This window comes from Acyrthosiphon pisum, chromosome X (genome assembly GCF_005508785.2).
Source record: "Acyrthosiphon pisum isolate AL4f chromosome X, pea_aphid_22Mar2018_4r6ur, whole genome shotgun sequence".
Classification (NCBI taxonomy): domain Eukaryota; kingdom Metazoa; phylum Arthropoda; class Insecta; order Hemiptera; family Aphididae; genus Acyrthosiphon; species Acyrthosiphon pisum.
The window spans coordinates 122,853,573-122,876,529 of NC_042493.1; the positions used below are offsets into that span (position 1 = coordinate 122,853,573).

Genomic DNA, 22,957 nt, shown 5'->3' on the forward strand with positions numbered 1-22,957 from the left:
TTTAATAATTCACAACAAGATATTATAAGATTCAAATGAGTACCTACGTTAAGTCAATAATTGGTTTATAATTTTGGTAGCGTAAATAAGACGGTGCGTGTGATACTGTGCTGCTGAGATCCGACTCAGCTGCAGATGGCTAGTATGAACAGACTGATCTGAATATCAAAATGGGGGTTCTACTTATAGTATTGATCTTTGTACCTTGTTGTTCCATATTAAATTGTTGTTGTTTATTTTGCATAAATACATGGGTATAATCAAAATATGTTATTGTAAGATTAGTGACATTTGTTACGTACCTACGTGTAAATTAATTGTGTATAAACTACGTACAGCGTATCGCACGTTCTTAGCAATATCTAACGAATGTAACTAATGAGACAATTAGTATATTATAACACGCGGAGGTCGTTGCAAAAGCATGGTATGAAACAATCAAACCATAAAAGTGTCGTCACACGTATCTCCTCGGGAAAGTCAACACTCATACGAAGGATACGAGTCGTCCAGCATACCAAGTTCGAGACCCGGACTCTGTCTCATGACCGGATTTAGCCACTACGACGACCACCCACTCCAAAGGACCCGATCATATAATATATACGAGCCCATGACAAGAGCTCGTCAGACGGTTATACAGTATGGGTTGAACTAATCGTTAGAGGGTTTAGGGACACATAAGACACTTAGAGGCTGCAGGTTGTAACACCACTCACTGTCATATATTTATAATATTGTAATTTTGTACTTGTTAATAAACGCTCAAATATAACATAATACATCAAGTGTTCATCTCTGCGTTGGTGTATGTATCGACGTCAGTTGGGACGTAACACATTTGTACATATGTATATATATATATATATATATATATATATATGGTTATTACTTATTCATAGTTTGGTTAGTATCAGGGTACACGGGTACATATATTTATTTTATTGTTTGTTAGATATTGTTTTGTATTTTAATTATATAATGAATTTATGAATATGATTGTGGCTGTTGTGTATAATTTTGGGTAATATAATGGGTATATGGGTACAGATATTTATTGTGGTTTTTTGGTAATAACATATTTAATAGTATTGAATCACGAAGCTGTGTAGGCGCAATGATGTAGATATCATTACATATTATATTTAATTTTAATTTTAAATCGTGTGTAGGCACAGTTATTAAAATGGGTACCACCAAAATGTCGAAAAACATCTTTAACTTGATTGATTACTCTTAAATGGATAAAAAATAGCCAAGTTATTTTCAACAGTAAATTAAACATTTTTTTTTGTGTGCATAAACCACGGTGTTACGGCGGGGCATCTCACCTATATAAGGCCGTCGTTCCCCTCGTTATCCGTATCGTTTATTTATAACAAGACTTTACGACAAATAATCTTAACACTAAGGCGTCTGCCTGTACATATATATTGAAGGCTCTATCCTTCACAATTCCGCCTTCGGCGCACACAGAACAAGACTTAACTACTGTGCCCACGTGAGAGGCCATCGATGTGCCACTCGTTGGTCGTTGTGTTGTCCGTCCTCCCTCTTCTTTGAGTCCGATACACCATGTCAACGAATTCGTTCACTGCGTTTCATTTTTCCATTGATTCCATCATCAGACCAATGTCCGGCTCGAAGTCACCTTGCAGAACGTCCTCTAGTGCACGCCTTGCACTCCGTCGCCTGTCACGCATGGAACGAGTATGCTCGGCATCGTCAACGGAAGTTCCACAGTCCACGCACTTCGGGTCCCGTCTGGTCTTAAACCTAAAACCCAAATACACCACTCCCTGTTAAAATTTGTTCAAGTGTAAATTTACATTCACAAAGTTCCTGAGTATACAGCCCCTTACATCTTTGATGAGTTCCCTTGTCCATCTTCTCTTAGTCGAGGCGTTCCATTCTTCCTGCCATTCATGATAATATGTTCTACGTCACTCCTCCGTAGTCTCCTCGTCTTGGCCCTAGCTGAAAAAAATGGCCCTGGCTACTCTTTCTACATCCCGTTTGTTTCCCTTTGGCTATCAGTAAATTAAACTACCTAGTTAAGTTCTTGAGTTGATTAGAAGATAAATGTACTATTTAAGTTAAAAGGTTAAAAAAAAAAATACAACTTTTTAACTAGTAAATATTTAATGCTCTTCTTTACTGATACCTAATAATCCTATATCATATGTGAAGGTACACCGTGAACTATTTTTTGAACTTGCGATTTCATGGTAAAAGATATTTTAATACTCCGTTGTAACCATAGATCGAAAAAAAATCATTTTTACCTATATTTATTTTTGTAACTAATCACCGGAGATTATGGTTTTATTTACAAACAACATTTGAAACATGGTAAATACTTTACAAAAAAATTATTTTGTCATGTCATAGGTAATAATATTTTTGTTCGTGTCTTCTCAACTACACGTCATGACTATTATATTTTTCAGTTGGTAATATTTCAGTTATAGGTAGGTAGGTAGGTGATAAGTAGGTATAATTATAATCTATACAGAGAACAGTATGTAATAACGCTTTGTTTTTTTTTTTTGATAGTAACATCCGCGGAAACATTTATTTTAATTAGATTATAAACAAAGTCTGAAAAATTAATTAAAAGTTAATAATAACTTATTACATCAATTCGTTGAAAAAAAAAAAAATATTTTCTAAAATCAGTGACATTTTTTGATTATGCATTAAAACAAAATAATAACCTTATGGTATAATATTATTGTAGTCTAAAAAAAATGTATGAATGAATTTTATATAATCGAGAGGATGCTGCATACTAGCTTTTTAAGTGATATGGTGTCATCTATAATGATATGTTATGTAACAATTCGGCGGTGCGTACTTATCAACAATTGTAATGTAAGTATAATATGCAACATCAATAACATATAGTTTTTTTTTTTTTTTAAATAAAACGTAAACCGAAACATTGATCTTAGTAAATTAAAATTATAAACACAGTTTTGAATACTTAAATCTAAATGTAAATGAATAATAGTATTAATAATTGTAAAATGTTTAAAGGTACATTTTCTAGAATACTAAAATTTTAAGACGTTGATTTCGATCACCCTATATTTTGTCGATGATCAATTCAAGTAAAAGGAAAATCTTACAGGTCGTTAATCACATTAAATATTAAAATAATTGATTTTTTATTAATTGGATTTTAACTGATACGGTATTTTATAAATTAAGATATTATAATAAACATGGCTTAACCGTCTATTGAATTTGATGGTCGAGAGCGACTTGACATTTGTCGTGTGGTTATTATCAAATGTCATAGTATCGTGCAGACGACAAAAGAAGTTATAGCAAAAATAAGCCAAAACGGCATATTTTGTGCCCAAAGTTAAGCACTTTTATGGTAAGTACTTTTTATATCAAGAGAATTCCAGTTAAATGATCAATAGATTCTAGAAAACTCACATCCAATAAGAATAAAACGTTAAAGATATATTTTCTAAAATTCTACATATAACACTTTTGTTTCATTTCGAACACACTACAATAATGTGTGACGATATATTAAAAAAATGAAAAACCTTACATTTTGCTACTTAAATATTAAATTAATACAATTATGTATGTCAAGAGAACTATATTTATGAATAAATTTATGAGAACTTACATCTAAATATAAATCAGGAATACAAAACGTTTAAATGTACATTATTTGAGATCCTACACTCGACGCCTTTAATTTATTGTACAATTCATAGGCGTGCATGAGGGGGTGCCCCGACACCTCCTACAACTTTGTAATCGGGGCTCTAAAAGATAGTATTTATTCTATAGAAGTCTGAGTAGGTGGGTGCAAAAATGTACGTGTTAAGACCATGGTTTATGATAGGATGAGTTTCGAACCTTATGTACTAAACAACCATTTTATATTAAGAATATGCGTAGGTACTATTATAGGGGTGTGGGTTTTAATGATGTGTTTCGATTAACATTTCTGTGATGGGTACTTATCGACTATTATAATTTAATACTTAAGTAATATCAATAATGAATTTTTTTTTTTTTTTTGATACTAACGTATTACACGGTATTATCATTTTCTATTAATCAATTAATACATTTTTGAAAACTTAATTAAATTTCAGTTTTTAAAAATCAATAAAACATTTGCTAAATTTGTATTAAAGAAATATCTTATATACTAAACTAAGACTACAATTATTATATGCTTATATACTATTTTTTTTAACGTAAATCAAATATTTTAAGTATAATTTAGAATATAGTTTCTATTCCATAATTAATTATATTTATTTTTTAAATGTTTAATCCATACACCGAGAAACTCGTGTAAGGGCCCAGGGCAAATTCGCAACGTCAGTTACGCACATGAATTTTCCAGAGGGGGAGAGGATTGTGCCAATAATAATTGATTTAACCATATTATCGAAATCCCAAGACCTGGTTAAAATAACTTTCATAGTCAATGACACCTCTGGTTGGACCCATTCTCCCCTTTCCCGACATGTGAGCGAGCACGTGAACCGAACGCGAACGGGAAGATAATATTTAGTCAAAAGGTAATTGATATATTTTCGAAAACTTAATTAGACATTGACAAATTGACGATCAATACAGTGGTGGTTTTGGGGGTGAAGTACTTGTAATTTCAGAAATTAAAAATAATATTTGTTTACTTAACGATATATTGGTAAGTACTGTTTTGAATTGTATTATGTTGACACATTTCGACATTTCAAATTTAATTTAAAATACATTACACAATATTATTATATTAGATGCATTAGAATCTAATGATTAGACAGACCAAAATTCAGAATATTTAAGTTATATATTTTGTGTAGGACTTACACGAAACGTGAGGATGGCTGCGTGACCGACCGCTGGAGGCTCGACATTCGTCAGAAGCGGTTTCAGTTGATGTTTGCGAGGTGCCTCTACGCAAAGACGCATAAGCGTGTAAAATGTTGTGAATAGAACAAAACGCCCAGTGAGGCGATCAAAATCCACCGCCTCCGAACGACGGTCAAAGCTCTCACAAGGCTCAGCTGAGCGCTGTTTGCAGTCGGTTGTCACGTCTTGTCAGCACTTCTGCAATGATGGGAGGGGCAGTGAGCACCCCCCCAGACACGGCCGTCACCCGTCTGTCTGTGATTCGGCTGGGCCTGGTGCCTCTGGTAGGCGGCTCGCCGGGGAGACTTTGAGACTGAGTCTCTCCCCTCGAGTAAATAAAAATCAGCTACTTGTAAATAATAAAATTGATTAATAATAAAAATTTACATATTAATTTTTTTACAAATTTAATCGAATATATATAAATATATTATTATAATACAGACAACCGTCACCGCCAACCGGCCAGTGCCTTTAGGCACTGTACGTCTTCATGATTTGTTACGTTTAATGATCATTGCGTAGAAACTAAGTTAAGTCTCCACAGAATATTAATTACTCACGAGCCGCTACTGCTGGGCACTCTGGCTGATCTTTCATCCATCGTCCATGAATTAAAATTAAAAAAAATATTTTAACTTAATATTATGCGTATATTACGCTGTGTTAGAGTAAAAGTGTTTACGTTAATGTTTGGTCATATCGTGTAAAAATACTTTTCAAAACCACCACTGCGAGTAAAAGTTTAAAGTTACATTTCTACGTGCGTCCTGCGTTCCACGCTTTTTATTTCTTTAAATTAATTGTACTGCATTGTTCGATGCTCTCTTAAAATAAAATAAAAAAATCCTTTTTTCCAAAAATTTGACAAAAATAGATAAATGTGCATAATAAATTTATTGAACTAAGAGGATGCCATATGACCGCTTTTAAATGGATATGATTTAGGCGATCTCAGTGATATTTCAGGACACCCTGGGATAGCTCTACAACAACTGCAGTAACTGGGGATCGGTGCTCTACTGGACCCGAACAACGAAATCAAAGAGATGAACTTCCCTCGAACCACCTGTTCTACAATAAACAGATTGCGAACAGATCGAGGTCGGTGTAGCGGGGGATTAAAATAATATTTACCTATATACATACTAATTCGAAGTGACTTACAAGTGGTCCCAAGTAATTACGAAATTTAGTAGGAAAACGGTTCCGTGCCAAAAGTAAACTAAGGGATGCAATACTGCTGCAAGTAAAATTTAAAATAAAATTTATCCACGACAATACTAGTTTTTCGTCTGTACGGTATCATTTTTATGTCCTCATTTGAAAAACACGAAAACAGCGTATTTCAAAACACTAATGAATTTCGTCGTATTAGTCGCGTTGTAGAAATATGTACAGTCGAAATCCAAAATCTTTTTCTTACGTTAAAAATTTGGTTTACCTAACTACAGAGGGACATTAGTGCGGCACAGTGCCCGACCGAATGGTTCTCGCACGTACTAAATGGATTTATAAAAAAATTATGTCCTCTCATAAAATGTTTATAAAATTAGAATTCAGCTAAACTTAACGGTTAGATTGGAGACAATACCTTTTTTAATCACTGTAGTTCTGTTTTAAGCGCACAGTGAACGGTAATACAATATTATCCGAAAATTGTTTAAAAAGTTTTCACGCGTGATTTATTATTTGGCCTCCAGTTATTATTTTGTTGTTTACGATTAATATTATATTATATTATACATATATATATATATATTTATGGGAGAACAATACATTAAATTATTATTTCCTAAAAACATTAATCACTTATAAATTATCTAAAAAAAAAAAAAAAAAAATTGAGACTATACACCTTAAAATAACATCAATATAACTAAAGGCTCCTCTGAGGAAAGTTCAAGCACTTTACTTTTATTTAGGGAGCCATTCACTTATTAATTATCTATAAAATAGAATAAATTACCTAACAATATTAGTAAGTAGTGATTAGGATTTATGTGCAAAATTAAACAATAAAATATAATATTGATTTATATAAAAAATGATATTATATATCATAACAATCCGATAGGGTTTAAACAATATTATAATGTACATGTTTATATTATTATATTTTGAGTTTGATAAATTCATTTTATTTTTATGATATTATATTGCATGACCTTAAACCCATAACGAACTAATGCATATAAATCCTAAAACCACAAACAAATCAATATAAACTAACTATACATAACTTAACGGTTTAATCTTAAATATAGGTTTTTGTACTTAATTCCAAAATATAAAAGTACTTTAGGATAATACAATTATTATAGCTTCAAAACATTCACTTCAAATTGAGCGACGCAGTCTTCTATAATAAGTAACAGCCACCTTGTGAGCTATGCAATTAAATAATTATGTCATTGCTATTTACGCCTGTGAAAAAAAAAATTTTAATGTTAAAAATAGGTATTTTATTGTTTGCCGACAATCACAAGCATTCAGAAGAAATATTTTTGAAAGGTTATTTGAAAAAAGGTTTCTTTAAAATGTTATTTTTTTTTTTTGTGACGACCAAAAACAGCTAATCACTCTGATGGGTTTCAGAAGTTTCAAGTATGAAAAATAAGCAAATATAAAAGATCAGATGAAATTAAAAAGTCTTAAAAGTTTAAATATCAATTTTAACTTTAAATATTCAGTATTGGTCTTGAGGTAAGTTTAAAATTATAAATTAATAAATATAATATTTAAGTTCTGATTTCTTTATTGCTTTTTCTGTGTTTTTATTACCTATACCTCATCAAAAATGTGGACAAAACGTGTAAAATAGTGAAATTACAATTATTTTTTCATACACTAATGGCTAAAAGGCCCGGAATTAAATGTAAAGTGCATTGCAAGTAGGTGCATGCCAAATAATATGATTCGAGTTTAAAATATATTTTTAAATTAAAACTCTTACTTTCATTTTTCATTTCTTTCGATTTGTTTAGAATTCTTAGGTAATTTTAGTATTTACAGAATATTTTTTAGATTTTTCTAGTTTAGGGAAAAAAAAGTAATTAAAACAATTCATGTCCAGAAAATTTAATACGTGTAAAATAGTTGAACGTAGAATACATTTAACATAATTTAACACTCAATTTTGTCGTGTTTGAATGAATAATTATAATATGATGTCCACCGATAAAGCCACCGCGATGAGTCTTTTATAATTTTTAAATCATTGAATTGATATTAAATTTTCTTAAGTATTAAGATATGTGCAAACATGTTAGGTACCAATTAAATTATTTTATTTTTTTTTTTTTTTGTATTAAAATAAATAAAAATGTTTAGTTTTTATTTTTTATTTTTTAAGGCCATTTATTTATTCTATAGTAATATGGCTTTACACACACATAGCTAACACATAGCTAACAGTACTACAAAAACACAATAACATAACATAGATTACATCGTTTGTAATGAATATAATTACGAATACCTATTTAACAAAAAATAAAATCATTAATATGGGAAAAGGTGTGGAAAAATATGAGCCCATTAGCCACCCACGGTTCCTGACCCAGCGTGTTCGACAACTCAAAGGTATACCACATCAAATCCTAGCTGCTTTGTTTAATTTGGTTTTGACCAGAGCATCGCCGACCTCACTTACCGTAAATTATACACCATGCGGGGGATGTTGGAGTAGATGTTACTTTTGTTTTTTGGTGTCTTAGCTCTGTATTTATAGACTTACTATGACCATTGCACATTGGTATTTTTCCTATGTTTTTAAGTCTTGAAGCTTTTTTGTTTGGTTTTTAATTTCTTGATTTATGGCTCGAGTGCGTGCAATTTATTGTTCCGTAGATGTTTTGCATAATTTCTACTTTCTTATTGCATTTATCGTGTTAATGGGCTAATCTTCTAATCATTTGTCGCTGTTTTTTAAATAATTCAGTACAGAGCCGGGTATAGAGCGTTTTCTAAAGCCTCTCTAAGGATGTTTTTTTTTCACCGCCATTTTGATTGCTCCAACATAAATGTGTCATAGGTTTTAAGTGAGATCCGAGAAATGATGTGGTCTTGCTCATTTGCATTACTATCTCAGTTGGCTTTTCTAAATGGCATCGGTGCTTAAGGATATAGCGTATCAGTGCTAATTAATGTCCATAGTTCAACACAATGGTGTAGTGTTGGCTATTTGGGAAATTTCCTAGGAAGTGTTACGTGGTCATCGAATTATTACTTTATGAGGTCGAAAATAATTTTATAGCGCTTTTCATGCACTATTTTTTGTACTTGAAATTTATTTATTTTTCATTGATTCAGCCCCCCCCCCTCCACCACACGTCAAAACATCAGTAAATAAATGTATCAAGGCATGTCACGATATATCACCATAAAAATCACGACTGACATGAGTTTTTCATTTCATTATATTAAAATTCCCAATCAAAATAAAATATAATATAAAATAATATGACGTGTTGTTATTAGGTACTTACCAATAATTTTAGTATTGAAACGTTCGTATTAACGATTTCGTCATTGAAAATATGTGAAAAGTTTGAGCGTTGAGTACATCTATTTCTATTGAATATTACCATGCTTAAAAAAAATATAATTTAACTTAATTTCGTTGTCTTGACGAAAATTATCTTAATATAATGATATAATGGCATAATAATAATATTTTATACTTTGGCTCCATTTTGGTCATCACAATCGGTATGTTCATTATTTTTTTTGAGCAATTTATGTTCCATTCGCATATCTTGACAGTCAATTATTCCATCGACCTTCATACAAAAAAAACAACTTATTTATTTTAAACATTATCTTTTGGTAATAAATGTCGATACGTAGCAATAAAAACGATAATATTTACCAAAGTATTTTTCTTAGTTATTTCGATTTTCTCAAATCTCCGCTTTAATCGTAAGTGTTTTTGTACATGCGTTTTCATTTTTATTACTGAATTGCTGAGCGCAAAGCATTCCATACACTTCCATCTGCAGTAAACGAAAACATTGTTGATTAATAAAATGTTTATGAAAGAGCGGGAAAAAAATAACGAAAACAGTTGCTTTACAGTGTGCAAGTTATTTCTTTCATTAAGTGTGTTCGGAAAGATTCTTTTTCCTCGACTGCGAACTCGTTGCATATAGGACATTCGTATTTGACCGTCGAACGCTTTAATTTCGAATAATCGTCCGGTTCGCTGGAAGGGTTGTCAAGGGTTTTCCCTTGATCGGGCGATTCAGCAGATGTCTTGCGCGCGGAAGTCAATTTTCTCGTAGTTTCTCGTGGTGAGGGTAACGCTGTTCTTGGTTCGGCGACACCGTCAAAAGCTTCCAGCACATTTAGCGAATGACTTTCTTTAGTCTTACCTTGTTTGCCGACGTTTGCTCGCTTGTCGGCTGGTTCGAGCTCTGCATCTGGACTAATCTAAAAAATATTTATTTTATTTTTATTTTTGAAAAACGGTCAATAATTTTCTGAGACAAGTACGTTAGCATAGCGCACATGTTAATATATTATCCAACAACTTACTTTTTCAAAATACTCATACAAGCTTTTTACTTGCATAGATGGATGAGTCGTCGCGAAATGTTCTTTAAACACATCGTAATTACTGTGATCAAATGGACAAATAGGGCATGTAAACAGTTTGGATATTTTGTGAACGATTGATAGGTGTGCAGCAATTTGAGTTTCTGTATACTTAATACCGGGTAAACATATATTGCATTGCCATTGGGACGTATCTATTTCAAGTATTAGGAAATAAGTAAGTGGTATTGGTATAATTGTACATAATTGTACACATCGAGTAGATACCTACGAGTTATTCATACAAATTAACCGTATAGTAACATAATATACACAAACCTGGAGATTCGTCTTTTCTAACCACGGCTATATTGTTCTCGCCGTCCATTCTAAACGGGTGTTTTCTTGTCTGATGTGATTCTATTTTTGAACGATCATAATGTATGTAATCACAGTACTGACAAATGTATAAATTACTGCCATGAAAATCATAATGATGAGCCAATTCATGGAAAGTGTCGAACGTATAAATGAATGGCCTACAATGTGGACATCTAGAAACGTATATATATATATTTAAAAATAAAACATATATTATGATGAAATATAAACAACGTTAATAAAGGAATATCGTGGTGCTGCAGTGCTGCTGCTTATAGCAACATATTTATACTTACATAAAATACGAATACTTGGAATGATTTTTGGTTATATGCTGATGCAGATCTTCCAATTTCTCAAAAAAGTTATAACATCTGGGTAATGCACATTTAAAACGTTCTGGTTGTGGAACGAACTTGGGAATAGGATTTACCCGCTTGAACGGTGGAGGCTTATTAGTATTAATAGTTGATCCATCTATACTATTTTCAACTGTTTGGACCTGATAATATACACGTTTAGAGAACAATCATTAGAAATAAATAGTTTTCAAGTGGAAGTACTACATTTTTATTTTGTTTTGCTTTAGATGAACTGCAGAGGGAATTACTCACAGGCTCGGACACAGTTGCCGCAGGCTTGAGTTTACTTATTACAGTTTTAGATATGTGATTATTCCAGATCCGTCCATTTTTATGACTCTTCAGGTGCGACACTAGATTAGATCGCACTTTAGTGTGGTAATTGCACAGTAAACATCCTACCGTATTCGTGAAGAATGGTGCTAGCGGGATTTTGTCAATATTGCGAGGTGAAAAATACATGGATATTGTAATGCCCGGTGAGGTATCGTATAACCTTTTCCAGCATTTTGATTTTTTGTAGTCGGCGACGTTCTATAATATTTGTAATAATAATAAAAAAAAAAAAAATCAATTGATTGATATAATATTATAATGTTATAACGGTGAATGGAGAATTTCGGTCGTATATCTAGGTATCTATAATATGTAAAAGTTGAATTCAGTGATAAATCGTTAAAAACGAATAAGCGATACTGAGAGAAGAGTACGGATGTGAGTTGCCGTCTATTAGCCACTAAGGATTACTTTTTTATAATACTATATTATATTCATGTCATGACAAAAGTGTATTGATTTGTTAGGTTAAACCGATGGCGCCATTCATATTATGTTACTAGTCGGGGGTAAATTTTTCACCGACTTTTAAAAAAAATAACAGATGTGTTTTTCTCCCGCTGTTTTTACTTGTTTTTTCAATATAATGAATTTCCCAGAGCATCTATGTGTTATTATATTAGAGCGGAACAGACTGTTGTCATTTAGTATTTTTCTCTCGCAGCATCGGTATTACTTTTAATTAATAAAATTAGAAATGTGTCAACAAAAGTACAAACATTATTTGTTGATAAAATTAAAATAAACTAAAAATTAAAAAAAAAAAAAAACTGGGGTACTCGCTCTGATATATATTAATTGGGGTCGGGTGTAACTTGCGGTTGTATAATTCACTGTAAAGGATTTTTTGAATTTGATTTCAACAATAAATCATTGTATAATATAATGAAAAACGACTCTGAGCGGAGACAGACTGTTAGCCTATAATTCTAAGGCCGTTTTAATTCTAAGGCCGTTTTATTTATTTTTTCTTTGAACCGTCTTAATTTTATATCATTAAATATAATCAGAAATTATGTATTTTTTATAAAATGCTAAAATAAGTAATATTTGAAAATTATCAAATTTCTACAGTTATTTAATTTTTGAATGATAAAAAAAGATTTAACGGATTTTTGTTGTTTATTTTGAAAAGTAAAGAAAATTGTTTCATCTTGACTACCGAAAGTATGAACTAGATTCAATTTGCTGGGATCAGACATTGCGAACGTTATAATAACGTCATATTTGACCAAAACCGGTTGGAATTTGTGAACGTTATTATAACAGAAAGTGATAATAAAAAATTATTAAATATCGCAAAACAAAACATAACGATGATTGACAATATATATATATATATAATATATCATTAAGAGGATGTCAGCGCACTATTCTTTTTCTCTCTCTGGCCCACGCGCAACATAGACAAAACACATTTAAGCAAAATCATTTTTTCTACGCGTTTGAGTAATCTTAGAGTAAAGTCACCTATAACAAAAATGATAGAGAATAATATTTTTCAGGGAATGACATGTCGATTTTATATTTTATTATTATTTGACTTTGTATTCGACTTTCAAAATAAATAAAAAAATGTTGTAAATTTAAATGATGTTTAAATTGTTTTGAGACGATATTTGGACAAATCGATATGTCATTCCCTCAAAAGTATTATTCTCTATCTTTTTTGTCATGGGTGACTTTACTCTAAGATTACTTAAGCACATAGAAAAAATGATTTTGCGTAAATGCATTTTGTCTATGTTGCGTGTGAGCCAGAGAGAGAAAACAAATAGTGCGCTGACAGGCTCTTAAACAAAACAGAACGCAAAATGTAATTTATAGAATATCATTAAACGCAAAATAACGCAAAACGTAATTTATAGAATATAATTGAACGAAAAATAACACAAAACGAAATATTTTAAAATCTATTTATCTAAAGGGTCTATTAGTTTCGTAGAAACATATTTTATTTCATGCAAACAATCTAAGAATTGATTATATTATATTTTTTACCATTACCTATCCGCATTAGTTAATTTTTTTTTTTAAATTTAATAGGTATTAACACTATTTTAAAGAACGATAAACGCAAAAGTTGAATAACGTTTTAATTCTAAATAACATACGACGGAATTTTTTTTTCAAATGCAAGCCCTGGTTGGAACTGCGATAATTTGGAGCAGTAATTAAAAATTTTATCGCACGATAATAAATTCAGCTGTGGCATATCAACGAACGATAGTTATACAGATCATACGACATCTGAGCGCAAGACATGTCAGCGCACATCATGTTTATTAAAATCTACTGAGTTAATTAGATATATTTAAAGTTTGCCAATAGGTACCATATAATATGTGCCAAATTAAAAACGCGTTAAAAATATTGTTATTGATATAGGCGTGGTGCCCTGACTCAGTACCAATTATGTCATAAAATAAGTAATTTTTATTAACCACCTTATTAAAACGTTCTTTTTTTATATACAATCAATACATTTCCGTACCTATAGTAGAATGTGAAGGCATTAAAAGAACAGAAAACCCATTACTCCAAATGCATATGTCCCATATACATCCAAATCGCATAGGTACCTTAAGTAGAAATAGTAAACTTGAATTTTATGTTTAGAAATTCGAATTTAATAGAATTAAACACTGCCTTTTTGAAAACATTCAAAAATAAAGTTGGATTTAAATTTGATTTTTTTAATTTTAAAGCACGGAAAATATTAATATAAGTGCTTATAGGTATGACATTAGAAAACTGTATGTATCGTATATAATTGGTAAAAGAAATTAGTGAAACATGATGAAAATGTAGTGTTAGATAACCAGTGTTTCAAATAGGTATGCAAGGAGTCCTAAATTTTTCCATGTAAAAAAATTAAAATTCGATCATTAACATTTCACTAGAATTAGCACTGGAAAAAAAAATTCCACTCCACCCAATGTCTTTTGGAATAAATCTGGTATTTCGAAATGTAAATAATTTGGGTTGGCTGGGGCAATAAATTTGTTTAATTTGACGTACACGTTGTATTGTTATTTTCAAAGCTTTCGAGTTTAGTAGCTGGGCTGACACTGCAGCAGGTAACTAATTAAAATTAATTTTAAATATAAAATATTTTTTTATTATTTAATATATAATTATTTATTATATTTATTTATATTTTTAAATTTAATATTTGTTGAGTTGAATCGTCAAGCACTAAAATGTCGTATGCGCTTAATTGATGCCTGTCAAGATTTTGTTAACAATACACCCCAACTTGCTATATCAAAGGTATGAAAATGTATATCAAAGGTTGAATATCTGAGTATTTTTAATTCTCCTAAGGTCAGACATATAAAAAAGAATCAAACATCATTGTAAAACCAATACATTCATATGTCCGCTCAGAATGTTATACTTATGAGTAAGTCAAAGGACTTGTAACCATAAAAGTCACAAAATATGTATTTTAAAAATAAAATTGAATGTTGGTAATAACGTGCGTATAATATAATAACACGATAATCTGGTGACATCAAATTTTAAAGAATTATTTATCTATTAATAAAATACATTTACGGAAAATTAATATTACTAGCGACTTTGAAGTGCTTCTAGGAAAACCGTGCGCCCGTGGACATTTTAAAAACATGCGACAAAAATGAAAAATAAATTTATGTTTGGCTGTGAAATTTAAAATAAAAACGTTGGTATAGGAAGAATTGATAAAATTATTAATTCGGTACATTAAAAGATGTCGCTTTTTAAAATACTATAAAATTAAAGAATAGATAAAGAAGGGAAAAAATTGAAAAAAATTGATTTATTCGATAGGTAGTTTTCGTTGCATGAATTTTCCTATTTTCCGTTGTTTTTTGTTAGTTTTTCCAAATAATAAGTTATAATTAAATTCTACTTTCGACCGATTTTAAACAAAATAAAATTTAATATTGGAAACCATCTTCAACAGAAAGATTACAACACATTTTCCGATCCAAAACATTTTAGTCTAAAAAATATTTACTTACGTCGGTGCTCTCATTGGAATATTTTCTTTTCCTAGTATTGTGTTGTGGTTGTGATTCGACCGGTTTACGTTCAACCTGTTGTTTTGAGGAACTCGCAGTATTGCCAATCGTAGTCAATTGCAAATCATCTTCTTTACTAACGACTTTAGACCGTTTCATGTTGGCGACGGTCTTACGGATTTCCGAGTAAAAGCTACTGTCGATTGGTCGTTTTTGTCGTTTCAAACATTTGTCCTCGGACACGAGAAATCGGTTCTTCTCCATGTCAGTCTTGTTAATATCTACGGGCACGAACTGGACGTTGGAGACATTGTGTGCTTCTTTTACGTGGCTCTTGGCCGTGTCGCTGGACGGTAACTCCAAGTTGCAAAAAGTGCATGTAAAACGGTTCGGCGCGTTTCGGTGCCTCGAGACTTTGACAACATCAACTTTCGACTTCGACTTCAGCAGACAGAAGCTACACTCCTTGGAACTTTCCGTGGGACAATTATTCAAGTGATCTCGATACGAAATTCCGACTGGGATGACTTTATCTGAAATGCAGGCGATTGAGACAACAATTTCAAGGTTTGATGTTAAACTTAAAACAAAGTCGAATTCATAGGCGTAAATTACGGCGTTCAACCAACAAAACCTAAGCCTTATATTTTGGCGGAAAACTGGCAATGATAGCTCTGTTCACTTTGCCACCTTCGCCATATCATACAAACGAAAATAATATAATAGTAACAGTATCATTTCCAGACAAATGAATAGATACTAAATTATATTTTTTTTATTTGTTTATTTATAATTACACTATTACATTGATTTAGGTTTTGGTGTAGGGTGAATTTGCAAAAATCTCTGAAGACTTTAAATTATAATTATTACAAATCAATTAATTTTTTATTTTTTATATTACCCAACTATCAAGTAAATCACTCTTACAACAATGTTGACCTAATTATCATCAATTTTTGTTCAATAGAAAATAATCGATCACGTATAATGTAATATGATTAATATTGGTAAAACCATTATTATAATATTATCACATATTTTACATAATATTATATATTATACCTATTCAATCACAGCCTTGGGATAGTTGAAATAAATTAAACGATAAATTCGGAGATTAGGGGGCTCAATTTCTATCACGTGACCAAACACCGCTCATGTCTCACATTATTTGCGCCTATGAAATCGATCTAACTTAACTAAACGTACCACTACTTTTTTTAGAAATCGACTTGCTCTGCTCCATCGGTTCATCGGATGAAGTGGTTTCTAAAGACTTTTCCTTAACTGGTCTTCCAATGGCTTTTTTGGATTTAATATCTATTTTAACTGCCAGATCTGATGTTTTATTTTTGTCATTTTCGATTGATGCTCCACTATTTGGAATTCGTTTTGCATCATCTCTAGGAACGTTTCTTTCCGCTTCGTCAGATATAACAGTTTTCTTTTTGTTGTTAATGTCCTGTTTTGTTGTGATATTATTGTTAATATCATGAATTTCCAGTTGGGATAATTTCTTTTTTTCTTTTTCGGTTGATGCCCCACTATTTGGATTTCGTTTTGCATCATTTCTAGGAACGTTTCTTTCCGCTTCGTCAGATATTACAGTTTTATTTTTGTTGTCAATTTCCTGTTTTGTTGTGTGATTTTTTGCAATATCACGAATTGCCAGTTCAGATGATTTATTTTTTTCTTTTTCGATAGGTGCCCGACTATTTGGAATTCGTTTTGCATCATCTTTTGGAACATTTTTTTTCACTTCGTCAGATGTAACCGTATTATTTTTGTGATCAATTTCCGGTTTTATTGTGTTTTTTGATCGGTTAACAATATTTCTAGTACTTCTTCTTGGCAGTTGTCTAGTATTTTCAATGTCGACTGCTTTCGTAATTGAACTCGTGTTTCCTGGACTTTTTTGACGAATTTCATTCTTTTTACATGTATTATCCAATTTCTTATTTCTATGTTTTTTGGACTTATCGATTCGTTCGTCAGATGAAAGGGTTTTTACACCTTTTTCTTTAAATGGTTTTCCAATCTTTTTTTTTAATTCAATATTGTTCATAATTTCATAAATTGACACTGATGATTTTTTTTTCTCACTTACGATTGATGCCTCAACATTTGGAATTTGTTGTTCATCTCTTAGAACGTTTCTTTTCACTCCATCGGATGTAATCGTATTATTCTTGTTGTCAATGGCCGGTTTTAGTGTGTTTTTTGATGGGTGCTCCACATCTTTAATACTTCTTTTTGAGACCTGAGTAGTATTGTCGATGTTAACTGATTCCGTATTCGTACATATTGTGTCAGCGGGATCTGTTTCACATTTTTTTTTATTGACATTTTTTAGTGGTTTCGCATCCACAACTTTCATTATACCAGCGGGTATGGATTTCTTAATGTTCAAAATCATAAGATTTTCAATCTTTTTGTCGTCCTGCAACAAACCATTGTAAAAAATATTAATATAATTATTGTTATTCTATACTGATATTAATTACTATTTACTATAGGTAAACGTTATTCTTTAATAATGTACTTACGCAAAAAATGTCTATCAGACTTCGCTCCAAGCATAACGGTTCGTATTCAAAATGCTCCATCGCTAAGTGAATGATCATAAGATTGAGCGATTCTGCACCAAATAAGCAAAAAATGCATTGATATGTGTTCATATTGTGCACACTAAAATGCTGAAAATATAAATCATAATTTATTAGAAATAATTACGCAAACTATTATTGGTAAATTAATATTATCATCGAGGCTGAGCATTACCGAGTTAATAAGTTAAAGTTGAGTTAATTTAAATGTATAAACTTATTTTGATAGTTTGATATTTGAGTGAATTTTACCTTAAACTTCACTCATATACCTCTGCTCTAACTTTAAATTAAATTATAGTTTCTTCATTTTACCAGCTGAGTTAATTTTAAATTTTATATTATCCAGAGAATTATGTTTATGTATTACCATATAAGTTACCACTGTAACTTTATTGAATATGGAAAATATAATAAGAAAAAAATATTTTTAAGTATTTACGAAGGATTTCTTATTTATATTTGTAGATAAATAACAAATTATCATATTAATTGCCATTAATAAAGGGGGTGGGGGTTAATTAGTTCCCCATATAAGATCATTAATACGACGATTATGAATTTAATTTTAATTTTATTTAGTAAACTTAACTTAACTGAGTTAAAAAAAAAATCTGTAAAAAAAAATTTAGAAAATAAAATTAATTTAATTTAATTTTAATTTAATTTATTAAATCTATAAAAAAAATTTATCACATTAACTTGACTAGTCGTGGTTATTAAGTATACATAATTTGCTAATTTGCAGAGAGACTTAAAAATATAAATTACTTGTTTCTCAGATGGCAATAGAAATTTAAATTATTATAATATTTATTTTTAATATTATATTACAATATTGTGTAAGCCGGAGTTCCATCAATGGACGGTTTTCTCCACACTCGTATATGAATGTCTTAATTAATTAATTTTATTTTACAACAAGTATAAAACCGTAAACTTTTAATATATTATAACATTGTAACTAAAAATTGTATATTTTTCTAAATAAAAAAAAAAAAACAATAAGTATGTTATTTATAAAATTACAAGGCTTCATGCAGGGTATTAAAAATGTGTTAAAAAATGAAAGTCAACAAGTTATAAAAATTTAAACTAATTACATAATATTATAAACAAATAACATGCTTACTTTAACGAACGCTATCGGATTGTGCGCTACAAATCCATTTTCATTGGATTTATCACAAATATCGCAATGGAATTGGTCACACTCTACATGATCATTGCTCAAATGATTTAAGAAATCACTTTTCATATAAGAATAGAAAGCACAGTTTCCTAAACGAGTTAAAAAACATTTTAAGATTAATCAGTAAGAAAATATCGATTTTTGTTAGAAATAGCATTTTAATATCATTACACAGAGGTACAGTTTAATTATTAATTTATGACACAAACTAATCATTTAAAAATAGTGTTGACTTTTTTGAAAATATTTTTTTTACACGGTTTCAAGTCGCTACAAAACAACATTTGTTTCATGAAATTATATTTATATCCTTATAGTTGCTTATGTTTTTTGATATGTTGAACGACCACTTACGATTATCAATTCATATTCTAAAGAAAATATTTTTCTGAGCATTTCGGAACAAAAAAAAATGGTATTTCGGACCAATAGTTTATGAGTGGTAAGTATTTTAAGTATAGATGAGCTGAGTGGAGTAATACGCGGTTATCCCACAAAATGTTGGTCCACTACACCTCCTATCATCAAAACTTTAAAATAGTGATTACTCATAAATTGTACTCGTCCTAAATTAGATTTTTATGCATCAAAAATACTAATCAAAATTTATACTGCCTTGGAACACGAAATTAAAACTGTCCGTTGTGTTTGAAAAAAGCAAAACGAGTACCTAAAGATAACAAATTATTATTATTTTTTTTAATTTTGTTTTGAACCGACTTCGTGTAAAAACTTATTTTTAAAAAGTCAACACCTTACGAAATATCGAGTAATTAATGTCGTGTGATAAAATAATCACCCAGAATATCGAAGTATCTTTACACATTAAGAAGGTACCTACTAAGTTAGCACCTAATTGAGTGTGGGACAGTAATATAGATACATAGAAAAGAAAATGAACGAATTTTAGCTGTGTTATTTAAATTATAAAATGTGTATCTATCATAGAGTAAAACAAAATACAATTCAATAAAATAATACAAGTGGATACGTAACAGCGCTGAAGCCTAGAACTATGTTAAAATTACGTTTTATTGCAAATTTTGATAATCAAATGAAACATTTCACGAAAACACTATTTTTTTGGAATTTTTACTCTATTTATTAGGACCCTATGCAAAAATAAATGTTTTATAAAAACTAATGTTTCACGCAGGATCAAAAATATCGAATAATTATTTTTTGAATAATGTACCTACGTAGGTAAGCAAAAGTTAAAATTAACAAATTTAGTATGTTTGTTTGGTAATTCATAACTACGTCACGCCAACACCCCGAGCTCTAAATTGTGGTGCGAAATGTTCACAAGGAACTGTGACAAACTGTGTAACAAAATTTGAACTTTTTTCTGATAAATTTTTTTGTAAGTACGCGGGACTATAATTTGTAATATACGTCACTTCTGGCACCCGGTCAACTTAAAACCAATCTTACAGGATTTCAGTTAAGTTAGGTATCTCGAGTTTTGGGTTATATTTGGTTACAAAATTATTACAAGATTTTTTGAAAATGTCAAGTTAAAAAGTACATTTTGAAGAATATCGGGAAAATGGTCACGATGATGACCGTCCAACTTTTAACGGTTTTTACGGTATTTGAGTTATGTCAGGAATCTTGCACTTTAGTAACCGAATTTGGGAACAAAATGGTTCAAAGTTTTGTGAACATTTCAAATCAAAAAAAATAACTTTGAACGATATTTGTACATTTTAATTCTTAACTTCCATTTTAAGTTAAAAAATGGTTACATAATCGTATGACGATTTCGTACGAAATTCAGAACTTTTTGTGCTGGTGTAACGTAGTTCTTGATGATATTTTTTCTACAATTGAAAACAATTTATTCTGGTTGATCAGCCGATATAAAAAAGAGATAAACAGTATTTTATTTAATTTAAAAATACTGTTTAACTTCGGGTGCCTTCAATATCAGTTCTATTTAGCTGTAAAAAATGTACCTATCGAACGTTTTTTTTTTTATTATTACGGCTGAGTAATAACTACAACAGGTCAACAGCGAAAATCTATTTTAGCGACTACAAGAATAATACGTGGCTAAACGAAACTTAAATCGTTAAACTACCTAATTAGAGATTAAATGTGTATACGTAAAATACTTCTAAACTAGAAAAATTGTCACGTAAAGTGTTTTAATGACTGTAATTTTAACTATTCCAAGGTGCATAGAATAATAATAATAATAATAATAACAACAATATTAGAGGTGAGTCGAACTCAAAAATATGGTTTCAAACTGAAAAATTTAGTGTGATGTCGACTCAAACCGAACATTTTGTTTGATACCAAACTGAACCCCAACAGAGCTTCTGAATGAAATTACGTACCAAGCTTTTTGTTTCATACCGAAATATAAAACATTTTTGTTCGAATCGTTTGACGTGTGCGAAATGTTTTTGTGGTTCAGTTTGTTCATAGAATTTCAAACTATTTGTTCGATTCGATTTTTCAAACTTTGAACGGTTTGACCCACCTCTAGTAATAATAATTGTACATTAATTAAAATAAATTTCAAACGCTTACCGATATTGCAAACGTAACGTATCACGAATTCATTAAAGTCAACCACCTTGACAATTTCATCGCTGTTGTCATGCCGATCCTTGAGTCTTAATATCGAAGGTTTCTTTTCGCCGTGAATTATAAACTAAAAATTGACAATAATAAACGATAGTTATTATATTTTATCGAAACTTGCCACTTTTATGGCCAGCTTGAAGACTATCGAAATATTAGGCACATCCGAGTTGAGTACCTATCACTGGCAGTAGTTGGGTCACACATTATTTTAGGTAGTGGATCCAAATATTGAAATATACAATCAAAACGAAAAAATATTTTTTTAAAAATGGTAAAAATCAAATATTAAAAAATACATATATATATATATATATATTATTATTAACAATGTTTCAAAAATTTAATTTTACTGTGTAATTTAAAGTGAATTTAATTGTACCCTCAATAATATATAATAATATATTATAAACATACTTAAATTCGGGTCACCTATACCATGTGCAGCAGAAAAATTAGTCGATTTGATTTTGTAAGATTTTGTGATGTATGTTCACCAACACAAAAGTGGTTTTTTAAATAACATTTTTTTATTATATATTATTTTAATATTTGGTTTTTATCGTTTTTATCGTATATTTTTGTTAGAGTATAATATATTCTATATATTTTATAGAATTCTGATAACTTATATTTTTACTGGCGAAAAAACACATTTTTATCCATATCAGCAGTGGTGAAAAATAGACAATAGACACAAAGTGGCAAAGTCTGTCAACATGGTAAGGAAACGTTAGTTTAGTGAGGTACTCGTATAAAAAAATCTGGGGCCAACTAGTATAGGAATTTTAATTTCAGAAATCAATTTAGGATACGACCGAAAAATGGGAAAATAATATAAAGTATAGGTATTTTATTGAATGATTGAATGTTACTAATTGAATGTTCATGTATGATTATACGTAAATATTTAAAAAGAAAAATTCGATTACCATTTAGGAATCGATCAGAAACAAATTGTATCCTGCCCAAAATCATAGCTATGGGTTAAAAATATCGTTATACCAGTATTATATTATGTCAAAATATATCTGAAAT

The 22,957-nt window shown here is 30.3% G+C and overlaps 1 protein-coding gene across 5 annotated transcripts in view; it reads right to left on the reverse strand.

The window, feature by feature from the left end:
• Nucleotides 1–6,690: 6,690 nt before the first annotated feature.
• The window catches only part of LOC100575459, a 31,534-nt gene continuing 15,267 nt past the window's right edge, over nt 6,691–22,957 (reverse strand). For all 5 annotated transcript variants that reach the window (XM_029492768.1, XM_008185851.3, XM_029492767.1 and 2 more), the window contains 14 exons: nt 21,866–21,989; nt 19,265–19,413; nt 18,073–18,222; nt 16,736–17,966; nt 15,524–16,056; nt 11,430–11,711; nt 11,112–11,317; nt 10,774–10,988; nt 10,435–10,649; nt 9,974–10,329; nt 9,770–9,893; nt 9,582–9,680; nt 9,387–9,489; nt 6,691–7,323 (listed from right to left, as the gene is read on the reverse strand). In XM_029492768.1, the coding sequence (XP_029348628.1) occupies nt 9,472–9,489; nt 9,582–9,680; nt 9,770–9,893; nt 9,974–10,329; nt 10,435–10,649; nt 10,774–10,988; nt 11,112–11,317; nt 11,430–11,711; nt 15,524–16,056; nt 16,736–17,966; nt 18,073–18,222; nt 19,265–19,413; nt 21,866–21,989 (3,702 nt within the window). In that variant the 3' untranslated portion in view covers nt 6,691–7,323; nt 9,387–9,471. The remainder of the gene's footprint in view (nt 7,324–9,386; nt 9,490–9,581; nt 9,681–9,769; nt 9,894–9,973; nt 10,330–10,434; nt 10,650–10,773; nt 10,989–11,111; nt 11,318–11,429; nt 11,712–15,523; nt 16,057–16,735; nt 17,967–18,072; nt 18,223–19,264; nt 19,414–21,865; nt 21,990–22,957) is intronic.